We start from the raw sequence: 27978 nt of genomic DNA, 5'->3' as shown, positions 1-27978 counted from the left end.
TTAAATGCAGATGTCTTCCTCCAAAGCCAGTGCTATAAAATTGAAACTCCTTCACTTGTTTAAAAAAAAAATCTCCTTTTCCACCTTTCATCTAAGAACCCTCTACTCCAATGACACTTCATCTCTTACCAACATTTCAGGCCCTTTTATAAATCCTTGCTTCTGTACCTGCTGCTTCCTCTGCTGGAAATGGCCCTTCTCCCATCTCCTTAGCTTCCAGTCTTCCTTAAGATCCAATTTAAAATCTGCTTCTACTGTGAAAACCTCTCTATTATCTGAGACAGAGTTAGTCACATCCTTGCATTGTGTCTGAAACAGTGGAAGGACTCAAGAAAAACCTTTTTCTTGGAATTTTCTTTAGAAAACCTTTCTTGGAAAACTAAAATTTATTTTTATTCACTCCAGCCAAGATTTTGAGTGCCACCAGTGTGCCAGGCACTGTGCTTGGGTCCTAGGAATACCAAGCGGAGTAAAACAGTCTACCATTAAAGGTTCACAGTCTAGTAATAAAGAAAGATGTGCAGGCTTGTGATTATGATGCAGTGCAGCAAGTGCGACTTTACCTTTTTTGTATATGTGTATATTTTTTATTGAAGTATAGTCAGTTTACAATGTTGTGTCAGTTTCTGGTGTACAGCATAATGCTCCAGTCAAGTGCAATTTTAAAAAAGCATGTTCTCTGTATGAGGTGGAAGATTGAGGAGTAATCAGTTTTGGGGCCAGGAACATCGGGAAAGACTCCCCAGAGAAGTTGGTGTCAGAGCTGCAGTTCGAAAGAAGAGAAGTTTGCAAAGCAGACAGGTAGTTGACATGGTAGTTGGCAAGTAGACAGGCGTCACAGGCCAAGGAAATGGCATATGCATCGGCTGAGAGGTATAAAATAGCTTGATGCATGTGAGAGATTATATAGTAGTCAACTGGGCTAACATCACATGCAGGGAAGGGGGAAGGGTCATAGACAGAGAGGCAGCAGTCCATCTCGGAAGGCCCTGTATTGTACCTTAAGGAGTTTGCAGGCCATTGGACTCTGTGTGCTTCTTGAAACCCCTGAGAACCCTGTGGACAGGGAGGGCATCCAAGCAAGCGGTGTGGGTTTTGACAGCCACTGATCAGTTTCATACAAGAAGAGAGGAGGATGAAATCAGAGTGAGTTTTGGAAAGACTGGCTGCAGTCTGGAGGGTGGATTAGGGAACGTCCAATCCAGAGAGAGGGGACCAGTTGAGGAACAACAGTAGTGCAAGGAGGAAACAATGAGGGACAGACTCAGACAGCCCAGTGAGAGCGGAGGGGAGAGACCACGGTCAAGAGCTGCTGGGCGTTTGCGCAGGAGGGAGTGCCTGATGTGGCGTCTGGTGGGCAGGTGGAGGTGGCCGCACCCAGAGAGCCCATGCAGAGGGAAGAGAAGGGTCAGGTGAGGGGAGATCACGAGCTCAGTTTGGGGTATCGGCTTGGAGTGTGGGCACCTGTTGGACATCCTTCTGTGTAGACAGACCAGGGTCAAGGGAAGGCCAGCACTAGCAACTCATGGACGACCAGAGGGGGTTAGAACCACAGGAGCAGATGAGGTCATGGATGGAGAGAATACAGAGTGAAAGAACGAACCTGGATACCCAGCTTGTGAGGACCAGGCCAAGGAAGGACGAGGGAGCAGAGGGAAGGAGGCGTGTTCACGGAAGGAAAATACCTGGAAAGTGTGTTTTATGGAAACCTGGGGAAAACAGGATTTCAGGGGAGAGAGTGAGCAGTCCACAGCCTTGAATATGTAGAGAGATCCGCGAAGATAAGGTCTAAAAATTACCATCCGGATTTCACAATTCATTAGTAGCAGTCGATGGTTTCCATGGAGAAGTAGCAGCAGAAGCCAGATCTCAGGGGCTTGGCTGAGAAAGAAGTAAAAAGGATGGAGCCACACTGGGTTGCAGAGTCGGAGGAGGAGGAGAGTCAAGCTTGTTTATTAGCTGGGAGGAGGGCGCTAGTGAAGGGGGAGAGGCTGACCGTTGGGGAGGAAGAGGGGCGATAAACCATCCAGCAAATTTAACAAAAAAAGAAGCTCATGTAATGAGTTCAAGCAAGTTCAGCCTGAGTTTTTGTCCAGAATTGGCCTTTTGGCTATTTTGACTTATGAGGAGTAATTTTTAAATAATGTGGAAAAATAAAGAGGCTATTATAACAGATTCCTAGCTCTTGTTTTTACTGCCTTTACTACTTAAAAAAAAAAAAAAAACCCTGTGGTGAGATTTTTATTGCCTGTAATTTCAGATGACTTAATTCCTTGTAGGTAGCCAGGCAGATTGTTTAAGTCGACCTCTCTCAAACAGCCAGAAAATGTACATTGCATCCCACTGGCGTTTTATTTGATTTGCTTCTGGAGAGGTGAATGGGGGTCATTTGCATGTCAGGGCATTTTTTTTCTCTTTTCCCTTTAAAACACCCCTACAATCTAGGCCCTGATCTAAATGTTTGGACAGACAGGCGTACCTCACCCCCTTGGACTTTGTCTGACAGACAAGACATAATAAACATCATAAATCATCCTAAATAGATGATTGCAATAAAAATCACAAGTTACTTATAAATTTTATAAGTATAAACTTATTTTATATAAATAAGTAATCTGATAGAAGGTGATTATTGCTACAAAAAGCCTGTAGATTTTGACACCACGATTAAAGGATGACAGGCATTCTTAAAGCGGTTGTCCCTCTGATTGGAAAGATTTCTCTCTCTCCAAAGTCCCAGTCCTTTCTAGCAGAGTTTAAATGGTTCTTTGGCCATAAAAATGCCCTGAATCTTTATAACAAGAAGTCGTTTTCCTCCACTGAACCCCCACAGCACTCTGTACCTCTCTTGTGCCATTGGTCACTTTCTACCTTGCCCCAGAGTTATCTGTCCACATCACGAGTCTCAGAGCTGCCTCCTCGGAGGAGGACCACCTCTTTATCCTGTGCTGTCTCCATAATGCCTCGCACAGCTCCTTGCACCTGGAGGAGTCCCAGTGTGTTGGAATAAATGAACATTCTGATTTTATAAGGATCTCAAGATGTGTCATAAAAGTCCGCAATGTCTGTCGTGACATGCGTGAAGTTTAGAAATTAAGTAAATTTTGAAATTTTGACCCGTGTGAAGCATAACGCATCTGACTATTGTGGCACAGCATTATTAACTATATTCTTACTCTTCAAGGTAAAATAATTATAATTGTGCTTTTGGGAGAAAGGCCACATCAGTGAAGGCTCCTGTTTGAGGGACCCAGCAGGTTATCTGGGTGGAATTCCTGGCATCTGCATTGTCTCTTGTAGAACAGCCACGAGCTCTCTAAATGGGATCGCAGGCCACCCTGGATAACAGCAAGTGCAGCAGACCAAGCTTTCTGATCTCCCTCAGGACAGGACAGTTTCTTCTGTAAATGTCAGCAATAGGAGATGACTTCTGAGTTTGCAGTATATACATTAAGTTGTGCTTTTAATTCTATAGAAAGCGTATTCAGATCATAAAATTCCGTGCTGCTGGTGGTGAAACAATGCAAAAATGCTGTCATTGGAGGCAGTGGTGAAATGACTGGGCTAGACATAGAGTTTTACCCTTTTGATTCATTTATTTCATAAAATGAAGCACAGCATGGAACACACACCTTCCACATAGTTGGCCATTTTCAAGTAGACACAGGAACGTGAGTCCACGCACTGGGCTTGTTCTTCCTGGAGGCTCACATCCCACTTTGTAACAGCCAGTAGTTCAAGCAAGGCACTTTGTGAAAGATGGGTCTAGTGGAAAGATAACGGTCATGGTGATAGTAGTCCTGCCTGCTGTGCATTAAGAGCCTTCTGGATGACAGGCACTGTGCCGAGTGTATTATACACATTACGATTGTATCTTTTAATCCTCACAGTAGGCCAGTGCGGGACCCTATTGGCCCCATTTTACAGATGAGGAAATGGAGAAACAGAGAGGTTAAATAACTAACCCAGAGTCTCATGCAGCTGGCATGTGGAGGAACTGGGATCTGGTCGCCTGTCCCTCTGAGCCCACGTCCCCTGTTTTGTCCACTCTGACGTAGTCCAGATGTGAGCTCGGGGTCTTCCTTCCCACTCCACGTTTCTCAAGCCTGTGCATTCCCCGCCGTGCTCCCAGGGGGCTGGAGGACAAGCCTCAGGTTTAAGACTGTGTGGCCTTGGGGAGCTGCTGTCCATGGAGACGCTTTGTGAGCTGAGGGCCCTGTTGGACCTGTCAGTTGCTGTTCCTGCTGTGGTTTACTTTGGTGGGATGACGTGGCTCTCTGTCACTCCTGTTCCCTCCAGAGGTGAGCCAGCGCTTCCCCACGACGCACCCGAATGGGCGTCAGATCATGCTCACCTACCTGCTGCCCTGGCTGCACAACATCGAGCTGGTGGACAGCAGGCTCCTCCTCCCGGGGTCGAGCCCCAGCAGCCCCGAGGACGACGTCAAGGACCGGGAAGGAGATGGCACGGCTTCCCACGGGCTGAAAGGCAGCGGCTGGGGCTCCCCGGAAGCGACGTCGCTGGTGCTGAATAACCTCATGTACATGACAGCCAAGGTAAACTCGGAGGAGTCGCGCCCCAGTGACGTGGCTCCTTCCTCCGAGGAAAGCTGGAGTTCATCACACCCCGGGCTGCAAACCCGGCACCTGTCGTTAAAAGTCACAGGACTAGGCCATGGAAGAAGAGGGGGTGAAGGTTGCACAACAGTGTGAGAGAGCTTCATGCCACTGAGCTGCACACTCAGAAATGGTTAAGATGGGAAACTTCATGTTGTGTGCATTTTACCGTAATTTTAATAATAAGCCTAACATTTAAAAACCATGTGAGTAACTATCGTGCTTGTGATTTGTGCATTATAAATTGCTTTAAAAAATGGCCTCTTTCTGATGAATGGCCACGTTTCCCCCTTCTGAGGATTTTAAGATGACTGTGACCCTTAAAATGACTTTTCATTGGACACTTTGCATCCTGACATTTTCCCCACGTGCCTCCAGGCGGGTTTTTATTGTGTTTGTTGCAGTATGGAGATGAGGTTCCAGGACCGGAAATGGAAAATGCCTGGAATGCGTTAGCCAACAACGAGAAATGGAGCAACAACCTGCGGGTCACCTTGCAGTTCCTGATCAGCCTGTGCGGGGTTAGCAGCGACACGCTTCTCCTGCCCTACGTGAGTGCCCCCTCGACTTTCCCGAGTCATTACTCTGTCCGTGGCTCTGTCAGCAATTTGTAAATCAGACTGTGCTCTTTGCTCCAAGTGGAATAGACGTGTCAGATTTCATCAGTCACACTAATCTCCTGTGAGCGTCCCAGGTGTTATGTTAAAGTTCCCTTCTGCCCCCCTGAGACGCAGGCTACAGTGTCCTAGTGACCCTTCTGTCATCCCCTTTCCAAGCCTTTGGACATAGACACCTATGGATGAAGGGGTGGACAGTCTTCTAATAATCACCGAAATTATTAGACCCATTACGTAAGAGAAACTAGGTGAAACATTCTGTTATTACTAATAAAAATGTTTCCTGTTTGTATCTTCATGCTCTTAAAACAAAAATGCAGAACATCCAAGTTTTTCTCTTCAAAGGTAGGCAGTGGAAGAGAGAAATAAGCAGAGAGAAGTCCTTCTGAGATGCCCGCTACTTACTGTTTGTATTTCAAGGTGGCGTGATCCATAAAACGGTTGCAGTTTTAAAACCCTAACTCAGGTGGCATCTGTGTGCTGGTTGTCTTTCTGAGCGATTCTATGCCTGCCTGCTATTTTGAGCCACATAAGCCTCATTGCAGCTTCAGTGCCTCAGGTTTGACTATGAGGGCGACAGTAATGCAGAGCTTTAATCCAGAGTTATTTTTAAAATTTAAAACCATGCAAGCAGCTAAAACTCGTTTGCTTCTAGGGAAGAAGAGACCAGCAGGGACTGGCTTCCTTTTGTAAAAAAAAAAACAAAAAACAAAAAACAAAAAACAGCTGGCCGTTTTCCCCTATGGTTTGCATAAATAAAATACTTTTTCAAGATAAGACCTTAGGTGGCAGGGTTTTAGCTGAGATAGAAGTCATCTTTACCCCAAAAGTTACCCCAAAAGTAACTTCTGAAAACTTAGCCTTTAAGGAAGGTAAAACCTTTAACAACACACTCCAATCGGATGTGCGTGTGACAAGAGGGCAACTTTAATCCAGACTCCTGGCTCATCCTAGGAGAGAAGGAAGATGAGCTATGGGGTGGCTAGCTCCCAGGAGGTGACACATTCATCAAAATGAATGGGTTATCCTCTCTGCTGTCGTCAGCCCGGCGTTCTCATGGACATGCCCTGGAAAGCATCCCTTGTGTTCTGTTTCTTGTCTTAGATTAAAAAGGTGGCCATCTACTTGTGCCGTAATAACACCATTCAGACCATGGAAGAGCTTCTGTTTGAGTTACAGCAGACGGAGCCGGTGAACCCCATCGTCCAGCACTGTGACAACCCGCCTTTCTACCGGTTCGCTGCCAGCAACAAGGCCTCCGCTGCCGCCTCCGGTAGGGGAGGGCGCTGGGGGGACACCTTGACCTGGGGCCTGGGCTTCCCTTTACGTAGGGCAGTGAAAGGATATGAGGATGTGGTTGTTACTCTTTCTTGTTCCTACATGTCCATTCATTGAAGAAGTGGCTCAGGGATGGCTGAGACTCTCAGCACACTGTCCAGTGGAGGAAATGATTTTTGTCAGGATAACTGACAGTCGAGAGCCCAGGACTCATAGGCCACGGAGCTTTTTACTTTAGGCTGAGCTTAGGGAGGACACTGTAGTCACTTAGAAGTCTCATTTCTGGACCCTCCTTCTCGTATCTGTGGTATTCCTGTGGCTTATATTCTGCCAGGGTTGACTAAAATGCCCCCTACCAGTATTACTGCTTTCAGTAAATTGGCCTCTTAGCATCATTTTATGAAATATATACCTCCCTAGCCAAATTCCTGGAAGCCGTCCTCCCTTCGATTTCCCTAACACCGTAACTGCCTTCAGACATCTCTCCTCCCTGGTCTCTTACACCCTGTGTGCCCTACACCCTCCTGCAGAGCTGTGTTCCTGGCCCAGGGATCAGGGGCTCTAGGTACTTGGAACTGCTTCGCTAACATTAGTTTAATAACTCCTGGACCCAGAGATGCTAACGCAGCCAACAGCAGGGCTGGCCACTACAAATAAGGTCGTTACCTAAGTAGCTGGGAAGAAGGGGTTTCAAGAATGTTGTAGCCTCACTTTCTAAGTGACTTAAGGAATTTGGTTTGACCTTAACAGATGTCTGGGATTCTCTGTTTCAGGGGCTTGGAAGATTGTTTAGAATGTCTGAGATTGTGCAGAAGATGTGAGGAATCTTTCAAACATGAGATTTTACAGGAAATCCTTTCCTGGAATTACTTGAGACTTGAGCTTGACCCCTTCACATGCATTTTTTTCCTATGTGTTTTTCCTTAATCCCATGTGCAGGAACCACCTCCAGCAGCAACACAGTGGTTGCCGGCCAGGACAGTTTCCCAGACGCCGAGGAGAACAAGATACTGAAAGAATCTGATGACAGGTCGGTGCACAAATTTGGCTTCATGTCCAGTTTAACCCTCGGCAATAGTCTATACCAAACATTAGTAACATTTGGGGGGGCTTCATAAATTTCACACAGACACACACGCACACAAATCCTTCTTGGTTTTTAAGAAACACAGGTTGACTTTTAGACTCTGCTCTGTTTGTCCCTAAAAATAACGATTTCTCCCTGAGCAAAGCCAGAGGAGAGAAGTAATAAGAGGGGTGTGGTTCTGGTGGCTGAAGCCCACTTACCCCAGGGCTTAATAAAAACCGCAAGTTATTCTGCTGGTGGTCACAGACCATCTGGAGTTGAAGGGAATTTCCATGTGAAACTGTCAAATCTGGTTCTTGAATGATTTCTTAGAGATACAGTAGTTGTCTTGAGGTGAGTTCTGTGAAACAGCATCATTCTTATTTTCCCTTTATTCTGTCACATCTTGGCTAACCAAGGGCACGGTCATCTCCTGCTAAAAGAAGTTTCATTCCCCTTCCCATTAACTCTTTAATGATAACATTTCTCTTGTCTCTGCTTTCACATTGCTTAGGAACCACTCGTAAGTAAGCAAAATCTGGATCACTGTTTTCTGTGGTTGATTGTGAAGAGCACAGAGACAAACCAAAAGAGATAAACAGGACTCATATTTAAAAATAAAAATTAGGAGTGGGGGAGGGTATGGCTCAGTGGCAGAGTGCATGCTCAGCACGCACAAGGTCCTGGGTTCAATCCCCAGTCCCTCCATTAACAATAATAATAAAAAAATTAAGATGTTACTCATGATGTTGAAAACTCTTCAGGCTGAGTACTTTCTAGTGAAAAGTAATGGGGAGCCCTTTCATTTAAGAAATTAGTAACAAGGATGAGGTACTCACAGACTCATACTGGAGAAAAATTAGTGGGTCAAATAATGAAAATAATTTATTTAGCCTGAAATGTCCCTGGACGCTTTGTAACCACCTCAGGATTTCATCCTGTGCACAGTGATACATCTCGGGCTACAGATGGAAGATTATCTGACACAGGGCTGGAGTTCTGAAAGTTCATTCTCTAATTCAGGCATTTATCAAATTCCTCACCATGTTCATCCCTGGCTGTCTGTGCTGCCTTCAGGCAGATGCTCACCCATATGCACTTGCCTTCAGATCAGAAGCTCTAACTCAGTAGATCATGAATTATAGACCTTTTCCTTTGTTCTCTAATAAAAGCCTTCCTTTCTCAAAAATGGATAAAGTTCTTCATACTCCATACATCAGTGACAGTACAAGATTATTAATTAAGGTGTTATTTTTTAATCTATATTTGCTAGCACTTTCTTTCAAAAAGTCCTAGTTTAAAAAAAAAGTCACATGCTTCTCTAAAGATATTTCTACTTTCTGGGGAAAGTGTTAATATTCTTATCATTTACGTGTAGTCTAAATTTTTCATTTTAATTATACTAAGGGTAGAAAGGTGATACATTTCTGTATATTAACATCTCATTAGGAAGGCCCCTGTAGGACCAGGGTTCTGAGTGTCCTGCCTAAAGTTTCAGTGGTGGCCTTTAAAATGAAGAAGCCAGCTATCGCTGTAGCATCGAGACCGGGAAAAAATCAGTAAGAGGCTCACTTGTTTATCTCTTGCCGCCTTCTATCACTGCATCTCTGTTGGCCATTGGAAGGCTTGAAGCAGTTATGTACCAACATCTTTACATATTCATATCCATCTTATTCTTTCACACGGACTGTATCTATTTATCTACCTGTAGATAGATTAACTGATCATATTTACATATATATGGTGGTAGCTATATGAATATTCTGCCCCAAAGAGTACTACTGGGCTGTTGATCCTATATTCTACCTACACTGTTTTTGTATATATTCTATCTTTCCTTTGAAAGTAGACTGTGCCCTCAGCCTAAAATGCCTTTCTTACCTGCAGTCTCCTTATCACCTTCCTCCCTTTTGGACCCTGTCACGTGGATGTATGGCTACTTGTATACATGCTTGTGTCTCAACCACGAGATTTTAATTCTTAGGAAATGGAGATTAGAGAGCTCTTATCATAGTCCTATTCACAATGACTAGCCTGCTGTGCTTCCCAGAGCAATCGTTTTTTTAACTGGTTATTTAATATGTGAATGAAAGTTGGAGAAACAGCACAACCCGGGGTGAATAAGCCATCCAAACATCATCCAGCCCCCCTTTCTCCCTCTCTCTCGCTAACTCCATGACAGGACACAGTTATTTACTGGGTTCCTTACAATCCTTCTAGGTGAAGAGGCTACAGAGATAATCTTGGGCAGAAATACTGGCCTGGCTGCTGTGTGAGACAGCTCCTGGGGGTACTGGTCGCCAGAATGCGTCATTGGGCTCCAGGGGGCGCCGTGGAGCCACGCAAAGCAGCAGCCCTGATGTCATCTTCTTTGCAACTAGATTAATGGTTCTTGGATATAATCCAGAAATATTTCATAATACCATACCTACTGACAAAACATTCAGATAGCTTATAGTAAAAGAACCATTAAAACCAGGGTGAGAAAAGAAGAGTCAAGCTAGAAGGACAGTAGTTGTGTCAAAAGTCCTGACTGAGGAAAACTGCTAAAAGGCAGTATTAACCCAACCTTGAGTTCCTCCATAGCCAAAGTGAACAGAGGAAAAGATGGCAAGTTTTGTAACTTCCAGTGCAACAGAAGCCAAAAATGATTCGTCGGAAGCTGCTAAAAAAGTATCCCTAAGCTCTAGGAAGCATTTATCATGTAGTTTTTTTAATTAAAAACTAAAGTGAACACATATTTTTAATTAAAATAGCAGTTTGTAAAATATGCAAAAACAAACCCCATTAAGCATTTTTAACACATCAACCCTTAATAAAATCTTATTTTATATATCTGTAGTTCCATGAAAGGATTTTTCATAGGGAACTAATAGCAATAGACTTCAGCTATAAGTTTCTGGTGATTTATGTTGATAGAGGGGTAGAGATTAGTAATCCGCAGAAAGTTACCTGAGTATTAATTTGAGCAAAATCAGCAAGAGGAAACTTGGGAAAACATTTAGTCCTTTTCTAATTTTTCTCTTAGCAGAGCTATTTTTATGATACATTTCTGAGACAGGTACCTTTATATCAAAAGACTATTCAGTCTACTTCTTGGAATTCCTCTGGGACCTAGAACCCAAATTGTCTTCTTCAACCCAGGAAAGCAAAGGGAAATTACAGATTTTACTCTTGGGAATTGGTTTTTACTTTGTCTTTGCCAAGTGTGTACTTCACTGCACTTGGTCTCCATCTTCTCCAGAGTAAGAACAGTATGGAAGGGGCTCACTCCTCCCCTTCATCCTGGCCTCATGAACTTGACTCAGCACTCCTTGGGCTCTGTCTCAAAAGAGAAAGAAAAGAATTGCCATCTGTTCTGCAGTTCTCCCCTGCCTGGCCTTTCTGAGCATGATTGTAAATTTGACGTGTATCGCTCACAATTCCTGAGCATCTAGGAGGTCTGAGAAGCTCTCTGTCTGAGGAAATCTCCTGGGTGATTTTTTTTTTCATCATCCTGTTTTTGTCCCTTGTTGGATGATGCCTGGGCTCTGCGTATGCTGTAGATATCTTTGCATTTATCAGCATAAATACGATTGAAGAACTTCTCCATAAGGTTAATAAATAGGTTTGTCACTTTTCCAATTGCATAAGTACCAGTCTGACTGAGACGATTACATGGCCTGATTTGTGTGAAACGAAGCAGGTGGCCTCCATGTTCTGTTTTATCGGTTTGCAAAGTAATAGCCCAAAAGACATGAGAATGAAGAATGTCTGAAATATACAGTTGCTGGGGGAAAGATGGCTTGTCAGAACCACACACAGAAAGGCTGCCACAGATATCTACAAACTGAATGAAACCAAAGGCTTCGTCGTCATCATCATAGTCAGTACATTTCTGTTTTCAGCAAATCGAAACCACTGTTGCAGGGTTCTGAGGTTGTACATCTGGGACAAGGTAGCATCTTAACAGCAAACCCAGCATTTCTTCCTGAAACATCACTCCTTCTCCATACATTGGTGAGGACAGCTATAGCCCTGTATCTTCCAGTGTTCCAGAGGGAAATAGAGCGTTGATCTGCTATCATTTAGGGCAGAACACTCAGTTGGTAATATAGATAAAACCTGCTTTGTATTATTTTATATGAAATAAATATAGGCATACTATTTCACCCACACTTCCCTTCAGCCACTCCCATGCCTGACCTGATAGGTCTTTGGATCATAAGAATACTATTAAGAGAAAAGGCATTCTAGAAATCCAAAGTAGAAGAATAGTAATTAATACCTTGTCATTGCGTGGTGTCTTGAAGTTTTGGAAACATTCTCGCATCATTTCTTTTGATTCCCACAACAAGTAATAGTGAGGTGTTATTATTCCTTTTTGGCAGATATGGAAGCAGGGTCCCCAAGGAGGTAAAGGGTGACAGAGCTAGTGAGTGGGGCTCAGCCTGAGGTCACATGTGCCCCTTCTCGGAGGCAGCACGGCCGTCAAAGCTGCCCGGACCGCCGCCTTCCTCTGGCTGGCACTGAACAAGGTGCTCGGCCTCACTCATCCTCATTTGCAAAGTAAATAATGCTTATCTCAAAGATGAGTGACTGAGGTTAAATGAGATAATATGCATGAAGGTTTACTTGTAACCTTTTTTAGTTGTTGTTTCTTAAGCCACAGAAGAGACCAGTCTCTGGTTATGTTACACTTCGTAACACTTCAACTAGCACTTTTTCTAAAAACCCTCTGATCATTTTAAAGAAAACTTTAAAGCTGGGAAAGTCCAAACTTTGTTGTGAAACTTTTTTTGTGGATTTCCAGTTCTGTCTCCTTTCACTTACTCAGTCGTTCAGCCATTATTTCTTGACCACCTACCACGCACCTGGCTACCATATGAACAAAGGGTTCGTGTTATTCAGGGTCCTGCCCATTTTCTTCCCAAACAAATGTTCCAGTTTTCTAGTTTAATTCAAAGAGGAGCCTTGAAATGTTTATCTTTTCAAGGTTTGAATTTGTGCTCATGAGCAAAAGTGACCACCGGCTCTCTGGAGGACAAAAGGAGGGTTTTGTGTACACTGTTTACAGTGCGCTTTTAGGAGAAGCATCATCAGAGCTCACTGCCGAAAACCGTCACTGAAGAGTAGCATGTGTTTATGTGTAGCAGCACGTGTGCGTTTGTGTGTAGCACGTGTCAGTAGTTCACGATGGCTGCTCTTGTATTCGAAGGTTTAGTAACGTCATCAGAGCCCACACCCGTCTGGAGTCAAGATACAGCAATAGTTCTGGAGGGTCGTATGATGAGGATAAAAGTAAGTATCAGCAGGCGGTGGGGTTCCTGATGGGATGCAGGTGGTTGGAGGATGGAAAATGACTATCTTGGTTATTCTTGTTCTAATCACTAAAAAGGGGGCCCACAAATATTAAGCAGCCATGTCATCCAGCTATGCAAATGGGCAGAGAGTCAGCCTCTTATAAGTAAAAAAGAAGCCAAACAGTGCGTACATCAAAATTATAAAGCTTCAAGCTACTACCCAAACCCGTATGTTTATATTCTTGACACTTTTCCTTGGTAATGCAGTTGGGGAAAGAATAATAAGAAACTGTCCCATTAGAAAACAAACGTTGCGGGTCAATTTTCCAGTCTGTCCTGGGAGTGGACTTAACCTTTAAGCTTTGTGCGTCAGCTCAGCCAGGATAGATCTGTTTTCACATTGACTCTCTCAACAGCATAGTCTCAGTGGCCAAGTGAAACCCTCGCCAGACTGGGAGATAGAATTATCGCAGAAATGTCATTGTGCCTTGGGAAGTTAGGAAAACCGAAAAGGTCAGTGCATTCACTGATTTTGTTTAAGCCCTGGACAGGTTGTGTAGACACTGAGCAGGTAATGGGTGTTACTTGTTCACAAGTTACAGAAATTCTGGACCCAGGGAACACTCCCAGTGACATTTAGGTATGCTAAGGAAATTGGTCAACTATCTGGTAGAACTTATCTATCTGTTTTGGGGGAAGTCATAATATGATGATATTTCATGAGTTAGGTTCATTTTGTAAGTCAGTGCATTGGAGCTTTGTAGTGGTGGTTTTGAATTGTTCTGTTCTTATGGGAAATGTGCAGGGTGATTTAAGAGCTAAGTAGTTCTGATGACACATTTCAGCTGCCCTTACTTTACTTCTTAGTGCATAGATATGTAATTCTCTGCCATTCAAATTACCCATGGAAGGGATATCTAAAATCCATATATAATTGCCATACCGGGTTAAGTTTTATCTATGTCTCTATAAAACCTTTTTCTAGAACTGTCAGTATGAGGTCAAAAAATAAAAAAAGCTATTTGCAATTCCCCTCCTTTCTGTGTCCCATCTGGGGACTGTACCATCCAATCACCAATCAGTTGAATCTCGGGAGCACAGACCATTGGTCTAGGCAAGACTAGATTTTACAGTTGAGAAAAGTAGTGCCTGAGAAACAGAGAGTGTTGGTTCAAGAAAAGTCTAGTCCGTGTGCAGTATCTGGTAACGAAATCTGAGGGCAAATTAAATCATGAAAAGGTTAAGCAGTCATTTCCTGACTCCCCCAGAAGGTGACCAGCATGATGTAACAAAACATAACACTCTGTGAGGGTGAATTTTACCTTAGGGATATTGTTGTACTTTGGCCAGTTGATTTCTTCAAAGTGTGTCTCTTTGTTCTGGGTACAGGACACAGAGTTTGGTAGAAACACTGTAACATAGTAATAATCATTTTGAAAATACACCTTTAAAACCCTCTGGTATTAAAACTTCACATTTCTTATGTATTTTAAAATAGTAAATTTCAGAGAATAATTACAGCAAAATGAGATAATAATTGTAATTGTTATATAAACTCAGATCACTAACTTTAGGGACAAAAAGGAAAAGTAATAGAAGTATTTATAAAGGGAAAGAAAAACTAATGTGATTGCAGTTAAGGCATAAAAAGTAGTCTAGTATTATCATTATGGCCTCTGTTTTACCTAGAGATGTTTCTAAATTTGTTGTACTAGCATAAATAGCTTTAATGGGAAATTTTTGGTATAAAATTTGAATTTGATTGAGTCATGTGTCAGTAATATTCTTCACATGGTTACTGATAATGACCAGAGAAGTCAGAGTTCACAGTGTGGAGTTTGGGCATTGAGAGCTCAAGTTTTAAATTACTCATAAAAGAAAATGAATTCAAGCTACTTAAACAGATCCTCCTCACAGAAAAGTCCATAAAATACATGCTAAGATCCTTTTCCAGACACTCAAGTGATAGTACTTGACTTTGGCTGTCTTACGAAGCAGCATGTCTGGCGGGGCAGGAGTTCCCGCAGGACTTTGGTAACGGGTCCTCCCTGATGCGTTTTGGTTCCAGCTACCCAGTGATGGATGGAGCTTATGCCACGAGAGAGGCAAAGATTAGTAGGCTCAGTTCCAAAGCCTTATGGCCAGGCATCTGGTATATGTTAAGGGCAGTTATTTCCTCCCTGAATTCCTGAGGGTTTCAGCGGAGGCGAGGAGACTTTAAGAAGGGCTTAGGAGAGACCTCGTGGCCCAGTGCTTCGTAGTCTGGGTTTATCTAAAAAAGGATGGTGTGGCACCCTCTTAAATGTATTCTCTATTTTAAAAACCATACCACCTTGAGTAGAATGGACACGCAAACTGATTTCGATCTGGCCTATAAAGTAATTTTCTACCAATATTATGTAAACTTTTTTTTTTCAAAACTGCTTAAAAATATCTGGATTATTTTCCAAGGCCATATGCTCCTGGATGTAGTTGGATCCCCACAACAGGGACCCAGCTAGTTAAGATGGGTAGCAGCTGAGTCACAGTGGTTTATGCCTAACTGTAGAAAACCAGTTTTAGATCAGCTTAATCCTTCTCAACACATTTTTGCTGGATTGAATATATATCTGAGAACATTAATGAAACGAAAAAATAGCATATCCTTCCCTAACAGGAAAGGATTTCCTAACAGAAATTTCACAAGGATCTTTTTTTTTTTTTAATTCTTCAGTCTTCTCCCATTTTTGCTCTTCTTTCAAGTTTTATTGTAAAGTAACTAGTTACTTAGAAGTGCAGTTTGCAACTAACTTATCCTGGTTGCTTATTCAAGAAGTTAATTTGCTAAAAGTGAGACATCCTGTAGGTAGTTTACTGAATGGACTAAGCTGAGTGACTCTTACACTCATTTTCAATTTTTTTCTGGGCTAAGGCGGTGGCCAGGCTTCATGGTGTGGAATGACAGGGGTCTCCTCGGTCACTTGCTGGTGTGTTAGAGCCCGCAGTCACTTTCCGAGGTGACTCCTGGTCTTCCTCCTGGAGTTCACATCCCGGGAGCAGTGGGCTATACTTGGGTTTCGTGCCCCACTGTGTTTGGAGCCCCAATTTCCACAACAGGAAGGCTGCCTCTCCACTAACTCTGCTAACGTTAGGACCAGCATTCTCCACAGGACCGGCAGCACCAAATCAGCCACCTCGCACTACCTTCAAAGTGTAACCAAGAAAAACTGCATTTTGGAGAAATTGCCCAAGGTGATGTAATACCTCCTTCCCCTTGATACACTAGAACCTCTCCCAGGATTGAGCCAGCTTGTCTGAAGACATATACGTGGATCATATTATGTGGCCCCAAAGCGTAACTGCTTGTCTCGGGTGCCACTGGCCTATATTGAGAGCATGATAGGAAATAACTCCATGAGATTTGTTGCTGTGCTTATTTTAAAGATATTTTGTTGAGGAAATTTGTTAATTCATTAAAAAAAATATGCATCGATCGCCTACTACGTGCCAGATACTGCTCTCGCTACTAGGGAAACAACACTGAACAAAACAGAGGAAGTCCTGCTCTCGTGGGGCTTGTGTTAGAGCGGGGAGGCGGTCGGTGCCGGAGAATCTGGGCCAGGGAGGAAACTAAAGCAGGACGAGGGGAGAGAACGCAGTTGGGGATGGGGGTGGGTTTTAAATACAGTGGTCACGGAAATTCTCTATGATAAAGTGACGCTTCAGCAGCGACTCGAATGGAGTAAAGGGGGAGCCGCGCAGCCATCGGGGAAGAACACTGCAGCCACGGGGGACCAGTGGGACGGAGCCTGGCCAGGTCACGGAACAGCAAGCAAGCCAGGGTGACAGTGCAGTAGGAGATAAGCCAGGAGAGTGACAGGAGGAGGGTCTTGTCAGGCCTGCAAGGCCATGGTGTGGATTTGGGGTTTCCTTTTGAGTGTGAAGGGGAGCCACTGGAGAGTGGAAAGCAGAGAAGGGGACTTGAATGAGCTTCTGTTTTAAAAGGATGGTTCTGGCCACTCTGTAGAGAATAACCTCTAGAGGGGCAAGGATGGAAGCAGGGAGACAGCAGGTGGCTCTGACTCCTATGAGAGATGGTGATGGCTCAGCCTAGGATAATAGGGAGACGGTGAAAAGCAGTCACATCCTGGATACGTTTTGAAGTAGAGCTCACTGACTATGTTGATGGTGGCAAGTTACTTAACCTTAGTGTCCCCTCTATAAAGTAGGGATAACCGGTACCTCTGATGGGGCTACTAATACGTGAAGTGTGTAGACCAGTGCCTGGCATAAAGCACGCGCTCTCTGTGTTCTGATGGTGTAGAATGGTCAGTTTATTACTACTCACATATCGTTGCCATCATCATGAGTAGCAGTTGGGTGTGAGGTAAGAGAGAAGTCAGGGAGGAGTCCTGAGCACGCTGGAAATACGGAATTGCATTTTACTGAGAGAGGGAGATTAGAGAAAGAGCAGTTTGTCCCGGCAATGCGAATTCACGTGATTTCATGGTTTTCTTTTTGCGTATCTGTATTTTCCATCACTCTCTAATGAATAACTATAAATTAGGGACCCAAGAAATAAAGGGATGGAAGAAACTTAATCAAGTAATTCTACCCGTTTGATCATATAATTTCACACTCACCAAATGGAATGGTTAGAAAGTTATTTTTACAAGCATGAATTTGTAAGTTTCCTTCTAAAAAGTCAAGTAGGGAAAACAAAAATCTTCTCTCCCTGAAAATAAAGCCCTCTTGCCTCTCTCGTGCTGCAGATGACCCAATTTCTCCCTATACGGGCTGGCTGCTGAGCATCACAGAGACCAAACAGCCGCAGCCCTTACCCATGCCGTGTACCGGAGGGTGCTGGGCCCCCCTGGTTGACTACCTCCCAGAGACCATCACACCACGGGGGCCACTGCACAGGTGAGTAGCATGTACAGGTAGAGGGAAATGACCACTTAGCTTTGACGGGACTTTTCTTCCTATGAAAACAGAAACTTATTCCAGGTCCCATCAAATGAAATGCTCTTTGACATCAGAGAGAACACGCATGACTTAACTGCAGCTCTCAGCGTACGGGCAGAGTTTGGTTGAATATTAACCAGTGCGCACAGCTGCCTGTAGCCCTTTGAAATTTTCCCTGATGTAATCTTGGTATGGGTATTCATTCTGTTATGCTTTTTAAATTTTGAGCCACTTGAAGACAGAGCCCTGGCCTTCTATTTCTCTTCATCCCACAGCGCTTACTGCCTAGAGACAGGTAGACTCTGCATTCTATGATTAGCTCAACTGATGTTTCTTCTGCTTGTAGAACTCTGTGCTCTGCCAGAAGTTAAGCTCCATGTCCCTGGAATAAAGGTTTTACGTAATTCTTCAACGAGGCTTAAGAGTTGGATTTCATTGTGGCTTAATGATCTAACAGTATATTTTCATCCTCTTCAGAAGTTGCATTAATGTCATCATTTCATTGACTAGGTGCAATATTGCTGTGATTTTTATGACTGAGATGGTGGCGGATCACAGTGTAAGAGAAGACTGGGCTCTTCACCTCCCATTATTGCTCCATGCTGTCTTCTTAGGTAAGACTTGATCGAATAGGAATTCTAGCCAATAGGGTCAAAAACCTATAGCAGTAATCCATAGAGCTTTCCTTTTACACTGACATCCTGCTTTTCCCCATGTCTGCAACATCTAGTCTCTTCTGGTTTTCACTGTCTTTTTGTGACATCTTTAAAATTTCAGTTGACCAGTCACTGTTTAAACTTGCCTGATTACCGCAGTATAGAGTGGTACCTCGCTCATGCTATTACTCTAAAGATATCCAAGACAAGTTGGGCCTCTTTGAGGGTCTTTGGTCAGAAGTGATAAATTTAAAGTCATGAGTGAAGCCAATTTGGAAAACAGTATGGAGATTCCTCAAAAGACTAAAAATATACTTACCATATGATCCAGCAATCCTACTTCTGGGTATACATCTGGAGGAAACTCTAATGCGAAAAGATACATGCTCCCCAATGTTCATAGCAGCACTATTTACAACAGCCAAGACATGGAAACAACCTAAATGTCCATTGACAGCTGACTGGTTAAAGAAGTTGTGACATATTTATATAATGGAATACTACTTAGCCATAAAAAGGAATAAAGTAATTGCATTTGCAGCAACATGGATGGGCCTGGAGACTGTCAGTCTAAGTGAAGTAAGCCAGAAGGAGAAAGAGAAATACCATATGATATCACTCATATGTGGAATCAAAAAAAAAAGGACACTATGAACTCATCTACAAAATAGAAACAGACTCGCAGACATAATAAACAATCTTATGATTACCAGAGAAAGGGGGTAGGAAGGGATAAATTAGGAGTTTGAGACTTACAAATGTTAGCCACTATGCATAAAAATAGATTTTTAAAAAGTTTCTTCTGTATAGCACAGGGATCTGTGTTCAATATCTTGTAATAACCATTAATGAAAACAAATATATGTATGTATATGCATGACTGGGACATAGTGCTGTACCCCAGAAATTGACGCACTGTGATTGACTGCACTTCAATTAATAATAATAATAATTTTTAAAAAAACAAAGCCATGAGAGACAGTCAGTGCAGAGAGGAAGAAGATAGAGCACAGTGGGCCTAGCAATGAGATTTTAAAATACCCAAGTTGTAGAGCGAAAAAATGGAGAGAGGAACCAAGCAGGGAAACTCAGAAGTCCAGTTAGAAATAGAATGAGAATCCTTCAGTAACAGGGAGAGCCAGGGAGGAGACTGTCTCAGGAAGGAGGAATGCTAACCATGTCAGATGCTACAGGGAGGTCAGGAAAAGTCCACCTGTCAGCATTTTACAAGAACGTTTGATTTAAGGAATAAAACATTTTATTTTCCCTAAGCCCAGCTTCTTTATGTCAGTAACACAAACAATAACAAAGAAAACTAAACATTCTTTGAACGTGTTCCTGGCGGGTGTCTTGGAATCCTTACTATCCCTGGAATCTGAACGAGCTGAAGATTTGTTTATACTAAGAGATTCCGCCGTTTTGTTCCAGGTTTGGACCATTACCGGCCTGAAGTCTTTGAACACAGCAAAAAATTGCTTCTTCACCTCCTGATTGCCCTCTCCTGCAACAGCAGTTTTCACGCCATTGCTTCTGTGCTCCTGCAGACTCGAGAGATGGGGGAAGCTAAGACCCTGACAGTTCAGCCAGCCTACCAACCTGAGTATCTCTACACAGGTAACCAGAGGAGCGACAGGGAGCCCACGACAGAGTCACAAACATGAAGATAGCTAGAGATGTCACTGGAGCCCAAATTAACTCTTCTAAGTGCTGTTAACTCTCCCCCAACTTTCAAAGTGATAGAATAACAGCGCGGTAAACCTGCGCCATTTCACTTGATGTCAACATGCCTCTCAGAATCCTTCTTCATTAGTTAATATTTTCAAATAGATGTTTTAAATTATTATCATGATTGCTGTTTCATAAATATGTTCCATAAGTACACTCCTATTGTTGCGTTGGAAATGAAAATGTCCGTTGGCCAAGAGTATCAGTCTGGAACCCTGAAGAAGGAGAATGCAGAAAACAGGGCTTGTCCTCATCACCTTAAGGGCAGGCATTGCCAAGGTGCCAGATGTTTCACTACGTACCTTCTGGTTCCCCTGAAGGGATCTGTTAAATGACTGACTTCTCTGGAAGACACCATTAGTGGAAGTCTATTAAAAATCATTGCTGTTCTGAAACCAAAAATTTCTTCTTAGAAATGAGAACAGAAAGCATTAGCTGAGTCAAAGAAATTACTCTATTGTGTCCAGCTACTCAAAACTTTCCCAAAGGGGCTGACCAGCCGTTTTCATTTAGAACCAGAATGTGTAAAATATCTTAAAATGATGATGAACTAGCAGAGTCCTGGAGCTACTTTTCTTTACCTAATTATTTTGTCCATCACATTGGCACTGGGTTATGGTATGGTGTTTCATGTGTTACCACGTACTTCCTTCACTTGAAAGGAAGGACCTTTTATTCCCCGCTTGTGCTCTGCCCTGTCTTGTCTTCTGATGGATGCAAAAGTCACATATTTCTTTGGAGAACAAATCTGAAGTCGTTAACTCTGAGACGTAGGGACTACTGACCTCCTCTTTATTTTGAACCAAGCTACACTTAATCGATATTAATCCATCAGTAGCCTCTCAGAGACACAAAACTATTACAGACGCTTAGTTAAAAAACTGAAGACTCTGGCTGTCCTAACTCCCCAGGATAGGGATGTATTCCGTTAAGCACATGGCCTTAGAGTGAGAAAATTGTAGTCTCTGTTAAGCTGTGGATCTCTGAGTGTCTCAGTTTCGCATTCACTCTACTACTGATGTGGCATTAAGTGGTTTAGAGTGGGGATTTACAAAGCAAAACCAAACACAACATACTATAGACAAGACAAAAAATAGCCAAAAAATTTGGATAGCTGAAATGATTGAATCTGTGGTTCACATGGACTGAGTGTACAAAAAGTTTGAGAATCATCTACTGTTTATAAACATTTGTTAACTATTTATTGAGTATCCCGTTTCAACTATAGTTGCTTTCAAATCCATACTAAAAACCTATGTGATAAAAATTATTATCTTCATATTATTTTAATAGGAAGCTGAGGTACAGAGAAGTTACATGACTCCCTGAGATCACACAGTAGATGGCAGAGATAATATTCAGACCCAGGGCTTCTTTCTTCTCATTTAACGTATCTGTCAAACATACCAGAACCATGGACTTTTTCTGTTATTGAGTAGGAGAAAAGGGATGGTCATGGGTATGTATTTTCAGACCCACAGCCCACCCACCCAGAGATGTAGAATGCTAACTGTAGTATTCGCTTACCTATTTCTTTGACTGCTTTGAAACATACTTTATTAAAAATATATTAATATACACATAATATTTACAATTCTGGGCACATTTACTCATAACATTATGTGTAACTTACTCATCGCCGTTCGGTGCTGGTATCCTCAAAATTGGTATCGTTTCACTCAGTTAAGTAGTCTATTATCCAGGTATAATTTACTAACAGCGCCCTTGGGTCCAAGTGTTTAGTAGTGGACCATTCATCAGCCTGTGCATGTGTGCGTGCATGCACCCACAGACACGCACACTCTTGTTTGCAGAAAGCATCAATTAAAACCCCAGAGTAGAAAATAGCAGATGACCTTCTATTACCAAGTGTGCTCTAGTTTACACAGCAGTGCAGCAATTCCATAAGCAGAGAAAAGAATATCAGTCTTGTTTAATCATAGCCATAGTCAAAATCAAGTGTTTTTTCCAAAAAATTTAAATAACTAGACACTTCTGTATGCGCACCTGACCTCATTAAGTGCGTGGCCTGCACACTCCACCTTGACCTTGTCTCCCACCAGGTGGCTTTGACTTCCTGAGAGAGGACCAGTCATCCCCAGTGCCAGACTCGGGGCTGAGCTCCAGTTCCACCTCCTCTAGCATCAGCCTTGGGGGCAGCAGCGGGAACCTCCCACAGATGACCCAAGAGGTGGAAGATGTGGATGCAGCTGCCGAGACGGACGAGAAGGCAAACAAGCTCATTGAGTTTCTGACGACCAGGTAATGAGGGGTCGGGAGATAGGCCGCTGTTTTCAGGTCCATCTTTGGAAAAGTGACATCACTCTAAAACCACACAGATGGAAGAGTGGGCCAGAAGTTCCAGCAGAGCCTTCTTTCTCTTCTGAATTGTGTCTGCTGGAGTCTGCATACCAGGCAGACACCGGTAGACGTTGTCTAAGAGCCCACTTACGTCACAGTTGAGGGGCAAGGAGATTTCCTAATACAGTAACCACACAGCAGATGGAGGGAGGAGACAGTAGCACCCCGAGGTGAGCATGACGTTAATCATCTATAGGGCTGCCAGGATCTGGGAGTTCTGAGACTCGGCACAGAACATCACTCTGGAAACCAAAGATAGGGGCTGTGGTTGACCCAGAGGGGACCACTGTCTGCTCATCTGGTCCAAGGAATTATTTATAAATGGCAGTCAGAAACCAGAAACAATATGACGTATGATGGGAAAGGAATCAAACTAATAATAAATCAAAAGTAAGAAAAACTGTGAGCCATCCTGTTTTTCCAGGTTTTCTGGTTCTTCTTGTGAACACTTGAGCTTGTAAGGTTTCTGAATCTCTAGTTCCCTGAGGTCTGGTATTTGTATAAACACACGCTTACCTGTGACCTGGGGTGTGCTGTCCTTCCTCTGTGAGTTAAGTCCTGGAAGTCTAGTCTACATGTGTGTTTGTTACCTAGGACCTTACATGATTTTTCTTTCTTCAACTAAGGTTATCAATGCAAAAAGTAAAAAGAGAGTGTTTCCTTTTTTTACTTAATGATTTAGGGTGTTCTGTGCAGCACTCAGCTCAGTACAGGATTTAGTGTACAGGACGCTCAGGAAGGGGGCTGATGGTGCCTCCATGCAGGGTCCCTCAGAGACCTGACTGGTTTGTGCAGAAGAAGGTTACTGTCACCGCTCACGGCTGTCAGTGCCACGTGCTGGGAAGGGCGTTCTCTGAAATTCTCACACCTGGCTCCATCCCGTTCTCACGTTGTTAAAAAACAGATAAGAGAGATTGCATCTTCAATTTGGTTCTGCTGTGTCTGGCAAGCTAATGAAGTGATCCTAATAAAAGCATTACCTCTGCAAATTCTACAATGTATAAATTGAGTCTGTGTCTAAATCTGTATTTTATTTAACTTGTTATATCATTCTATCTAACACGTACATAGCACCTATTATATGCCAAACTCTGTCATGGTGAATTGAGAGGTTTTAATTTTGCAGGGTTTTAAGTTTGTAAAACATAAGAAAAAGTATGTCTGTCAATTAGCTAAATCTGTTTTGAGTATGCTCTTAAGCCTTATAAGACTGAAATTTACCAACAAATTAATAAGTAAAAATTTAAAAACGTATGTTGCCCCTTTGGAGTTGGAATTGTGTATATCGTTTTAAAAATGCAAAAGGATAGTTACATTTTTGATATTTTGTGTGTTTTCTTGAAGGGCATTTGGTCCACTTTGGTGCCATGAGGACATCACGCCCAAAAATCAGAATTCAAAGAGTGCTGAACAACTCACTAACTTTCTACGTCATGTTGTGTCCGTGTTTAAAGATTCCAAATCAGGTACTTTTCCTACTTCCCCAAATCCCACTGTCAGCATTTTTCCATCATGGAGCTCATCCTCCCCATATAACTACACACCATTACGTCTGTCTATTTGTCTGTCTGTCTAGCTATACATACATATATATACACACACATACATACAGATATACTTGTATTTGTGTGTATATATAATCCTGCATTTGGCATCAGTAGGAAAGGAAAATTCACAGGGGAGTTTTGAAGCTTTTTCAGATGTCCTAGCTGAATGATAGCTAATGCCCCATATACTTGGGTTCCATTCTACCAGATAATCTCCCCCAAATCACTCTTCTTGCTTCTTTTACTTCACTAGAATTAAACTGTACCAATATTAATTTTATTTAAAGAAGGCCATGCATGAGAAACAAATCTTATTCATTGACTGTGATTAGACTCAACTGTGAGAAACTGTCAGCCTTGCAAACTGGTTTTAAAAAAAATTTTGTGATAAATGTTTTGCCAACAGGTCCTGTGCCAGTGACCACTCAGTATTCTAAACACTGTGTGATTCTAATTTAGACTACAGCAGCATCATAATATTTAAGCCTTTAGCTGAATTCCATTCAGATTCAACTTGGCCTGGGCTGATATGTGTGTGAAATTTAAGTTTGGTTCCTCAGCACGATACAGCAGAGATCCCTGCCTTTGTTCACACAGCAGGCTGACCATAGTAAATACCGCTTGCCAGCTCTCCTGGCTGCTCTGTTAATTGGCACGTTTTTCACAGTTTAAAACATTCCAGATTAGCCACTTCTCCTTTCATTGTCAGGGGATGCTTACTGAAAAACAAGACATACTGGTAAACCAAAATAGGAAAGGAGTTCCAGGAATAGGGCTGTCATTTCTTGTTTTGAGTTTCTACTTCAGAACTTCTTTGAAATATTAAGACCTTTTATACTGGTATTTCCCCCACTTAAAAGTCACATGGTAGCCCAAAGGAAGAAATTTACTGTTTGCATATGAACTATTCATTTCTCTAAAAGTCTTGATTGTATGAAGATACTAAAAATGAGAAAACAGTTGACTGCCTTACAGTGTATTCTCAACGGATGCTTCAGGCTGCTTAGAGTCTAAATCTTTTCATACCTTGCCCAAGATGTTTTTACCCACTACAACTTCTTTGTACATTGCCGCTTTCTGCCTGTTCCCAGTGTAGTACAGTAAGATGTATTCCAGGAAACACTCGTGTTAGTCAGGGTAGCAGGAACAACCCTCGCAGCTCAGAGACCTAACACAGTAGGCCGTTTCTGGATCATGTAAACAGTTTCATGCGAACGTTTGGCCAGCAGCCTTCCACCTGGTGCTTCAGGGACCATCCACCCTGCGGCCCTGCCACCCCCGAGGCTCAGAGGCCCCCACTTGACCCTGTCGCGCGGGCGGAGGAGGAGAGCGCGTGGAGGAGACTCGGGGGAGCTCACGTGCCGGCCTCGAACGCGCGTTCCCGCGCTTCTTCCCGCACTGCGTGGCCGGGGCTCAGGGGCCGCACTGACAGCAAAGAGGGCCGGGACACGTGGGTTCACTGTGTGATGGGAGAAGCACGATGCCACCTGTTATGTAGCTTTTCCCGAAGGATGTTGTCGCGGCGGGGGAGGGGTCTGCGGTCCGACTAGTACAGTTCTAGCGTTGTGATTTAAATCAGCCTCTGGTCATTGTCAGGGGACATGATCCCTATGTGTAAAATGGCTTAAGTAGGGAAATAATGTTTTGAAAAGCAAAATAAAGATGTAAAAAACTATTTTGAAACATGATCTAGTCGTAAATGGTGGATTGCCTGTATGGCTTAAATCCTCTGTTTGCTACCCTGAATGTATCTAGTCCACTTTCCAGGACCCTTTGTTTGCGCTGCAGGAATATTTTCTTACATAGGGTGTGTGTCCCTAGGGTCAGACAGCCAAGTGGCAGCTGGGAACAGTAACACCGAATTGTCCTCCTGGTCCACTTCCGCGGACAATCAGATGTGCCGCAGGGCCCCCAGACCGCAGAGACAGCCCAAATAGCCCAAATCCCTGTTTAGATCATGTCCTCTGACCCTCGTAGCCTGGTTTTCTCCCTGTAAAGAGGCAACCAGCGTATGGTTGAATGGCCCAGAATTCAATCAGGGGACTTCTCCTTATGTTTTCATTTCTGTCTGATCAAATGGTTTTCTGATGACTGAGATTATTTTCATGCCACTGGAAGAGCAAATACTCAGGCGAAAGTTTAAATGATGCCTGCCTCCTCTGCCACACCTGCATCTCCGTATCTGCCCGTTTGTGGACGGTGCTGAAGAGCAGCCTTTGGCCTGGGCTTTGGCTATGCTTTCAGCTGACCAGACCCAGAACCGCTTTCCTCTGCATACACAAGGACTCTGAAAATTTGCTTCTAACAAACTCTCTTATGAAAAAAGGAGTGAAAGTCCCCCATGTAAAAAGCAGTACAGAAAGACAATGTCCAACAATAGCAGGGTAATAAATAACAATGCATTTGTGAGCCCATATTGTATATCAGGCACTGTACTGAGCACTTTTCAAGTTGTGTGATTTTTCACAACTCTTTGAGATAGATGCTGTTATTCATAAGGTAAAGACAAGCAAAGAAGCTCACAGAGACCCAGTGTCTTTCCCAGAGTCCCAAATCCTCATTCACAACCGGGACCATCTTGTCCTAAAGCTTCTGACGTTTCTGCTACACAACGCCTCTTTAAGATTTATTCAGATTTGATTTCTATTTTTAAATGGTTGATTTTTAAATAAGTGCCACTAGGAGGTAGCTCTGTGCGGTTAGCCTGTTTTAAAGGTACCGGTAAACCGTGCCCTGCGGTTTGCAGAGGAGCTGACCTGCTCTCTGGCCCCTGTGCCCTAGGTTTCCACCTGGAGCAGCACTTGAGTGAGGTCGCGCTGCAGACGGCCCTTGCCAGCTCGTCAAGGCACTATGCCGGCCGGTCCTTCCAGATATTCCGGGCCCTCAAGCAGCCTCTGTCAGCACACGCCTTGTCTGACCTTCTCTCAAGACTGGTGGAGGTGATTGGGGAACACGGAGATGAGATTCAGGTATAGAAGCAAAGCCCACTGAACCCACCCTTCTCTCATCACAAAGATGAGGAGTGAGCAGCTTTCATTGTCCTCTCTTCCTCTCGCCAATTACCCCAGCCATCTGGACATGTGTATTTTATTAACAGCATTCTAGAGGTTGACTTTTACTTTTACAAAAGTCACTGCAAGAAACATTGTTCTAGAATTCAATGCACTCCATCTTATTGAGCCAAAAACTAAAATCCTTCAGCAACTTCCTTTGTTGTTTTTGTTGTTGGTTTTATTTGGCAGAGTGGGGGGGAGTTATTTTGTATTGTTTCGTCTTTTGACTCCTACCCTAGGGTGCAATTGTACAATCTCCCCACCCAGAGACGGGATCTCCATTGTATCTATGCAAAGCACCAGTCCTGGCTGTACGGCTAGCCTTCCGTAAACAGAGGAAAGCCAAAGAAATAATGAGGAGAATAGCTGCCACAAGAAGCCCCTGTGGACTGGGGGCCCCAGAGACTGAGGAGTTGGTCAGGTGGAAAGCCAGGGGCGTTACAAGCTCTGTAGCTGGGATTGAGCCCTTCTTTTCCATCAGCAATGTCCCTGCATCTCAGGGGGCCCGCACACCCGCAGTCTTCAGCTTCTTTTCCTCCTTCTGGCCATTGGAGGTGCTATTTAGAATGCCGTTCTCACACTTCATCTCTTAAACTCCGGCTTTTGGACGTTGCCACTTGGTATTTCAAATGCCCACCATCTCCCCTGGCAAGGGGCTTGCCCCCTGTAGCCTCGCCCACTCCCTGTCGGATTTCAAATGAGACTGATCGGTTGAAGACCATACATGTAGGGAAATAAATGTTCATGATGATCCGCTAACTCCTAAGCCATCTGAATTTCCTCAGTGGCCCTGAAATTTTGTTTGTAGACTTTGTAAATTAAAGCTTCCATGA

The 27978-nt window shown here is 43.3% G+C and overlaps 1 protein-coding gene across 1 annotated transcript in view; it reads left to right on the top strand.

The window, feature by feature from the left end:
* The window catches only part of FRY (FRY microtubule binding protein), a 274991-nt gene that overhangs the window by 198056 nt on the left and 48957 nt on the right, over positions 1-27978 (top strand). Inside the window, 11 exon segments of the mRNA XM_032496335.1 lie at positions 4300-4556; positions 5021-5167; positions 6338-6506; positions 7451-7541; positions 12775-12857; positions 17611-17761; positions 18314-18417; positions 19888-20073; positions 22248-22446; positions 23890-24011; positions 26874-27061. Of these exon segments, the coding sequence (XP_032352226.1) occupies positions 4300-4556; positions 5021-5167; positions 6338-6506; positions 7451-7541; positions 12775-12857; positions 17611-17761; positions 18314-18417; positions 19888-20073; positions 22248-22446; positions 23890-24011; positions 26874-27061 (1697 nt within the window).

The sequence above is a fragment of the Camelus ferus genome, chromosome 14, assembly GCF_009834535.1.
Source record: "Camelus ferus isolate YT-003-E chromosome 14, BCGSAC_Cfer_1.0, whole genome shotgun sequence".
NCBI classification, from domain to species: domain Eukaryota; kingdom Metazoa; phylum Chordata; class Mammalia; order Artiodactyla; family Camelidae; genus Camelus; species Camelus ferus.
Note: the sequence above shows the minus strand (reverse complement) of the source record. Positions and strands in the feature narration are given on the sequence as shown.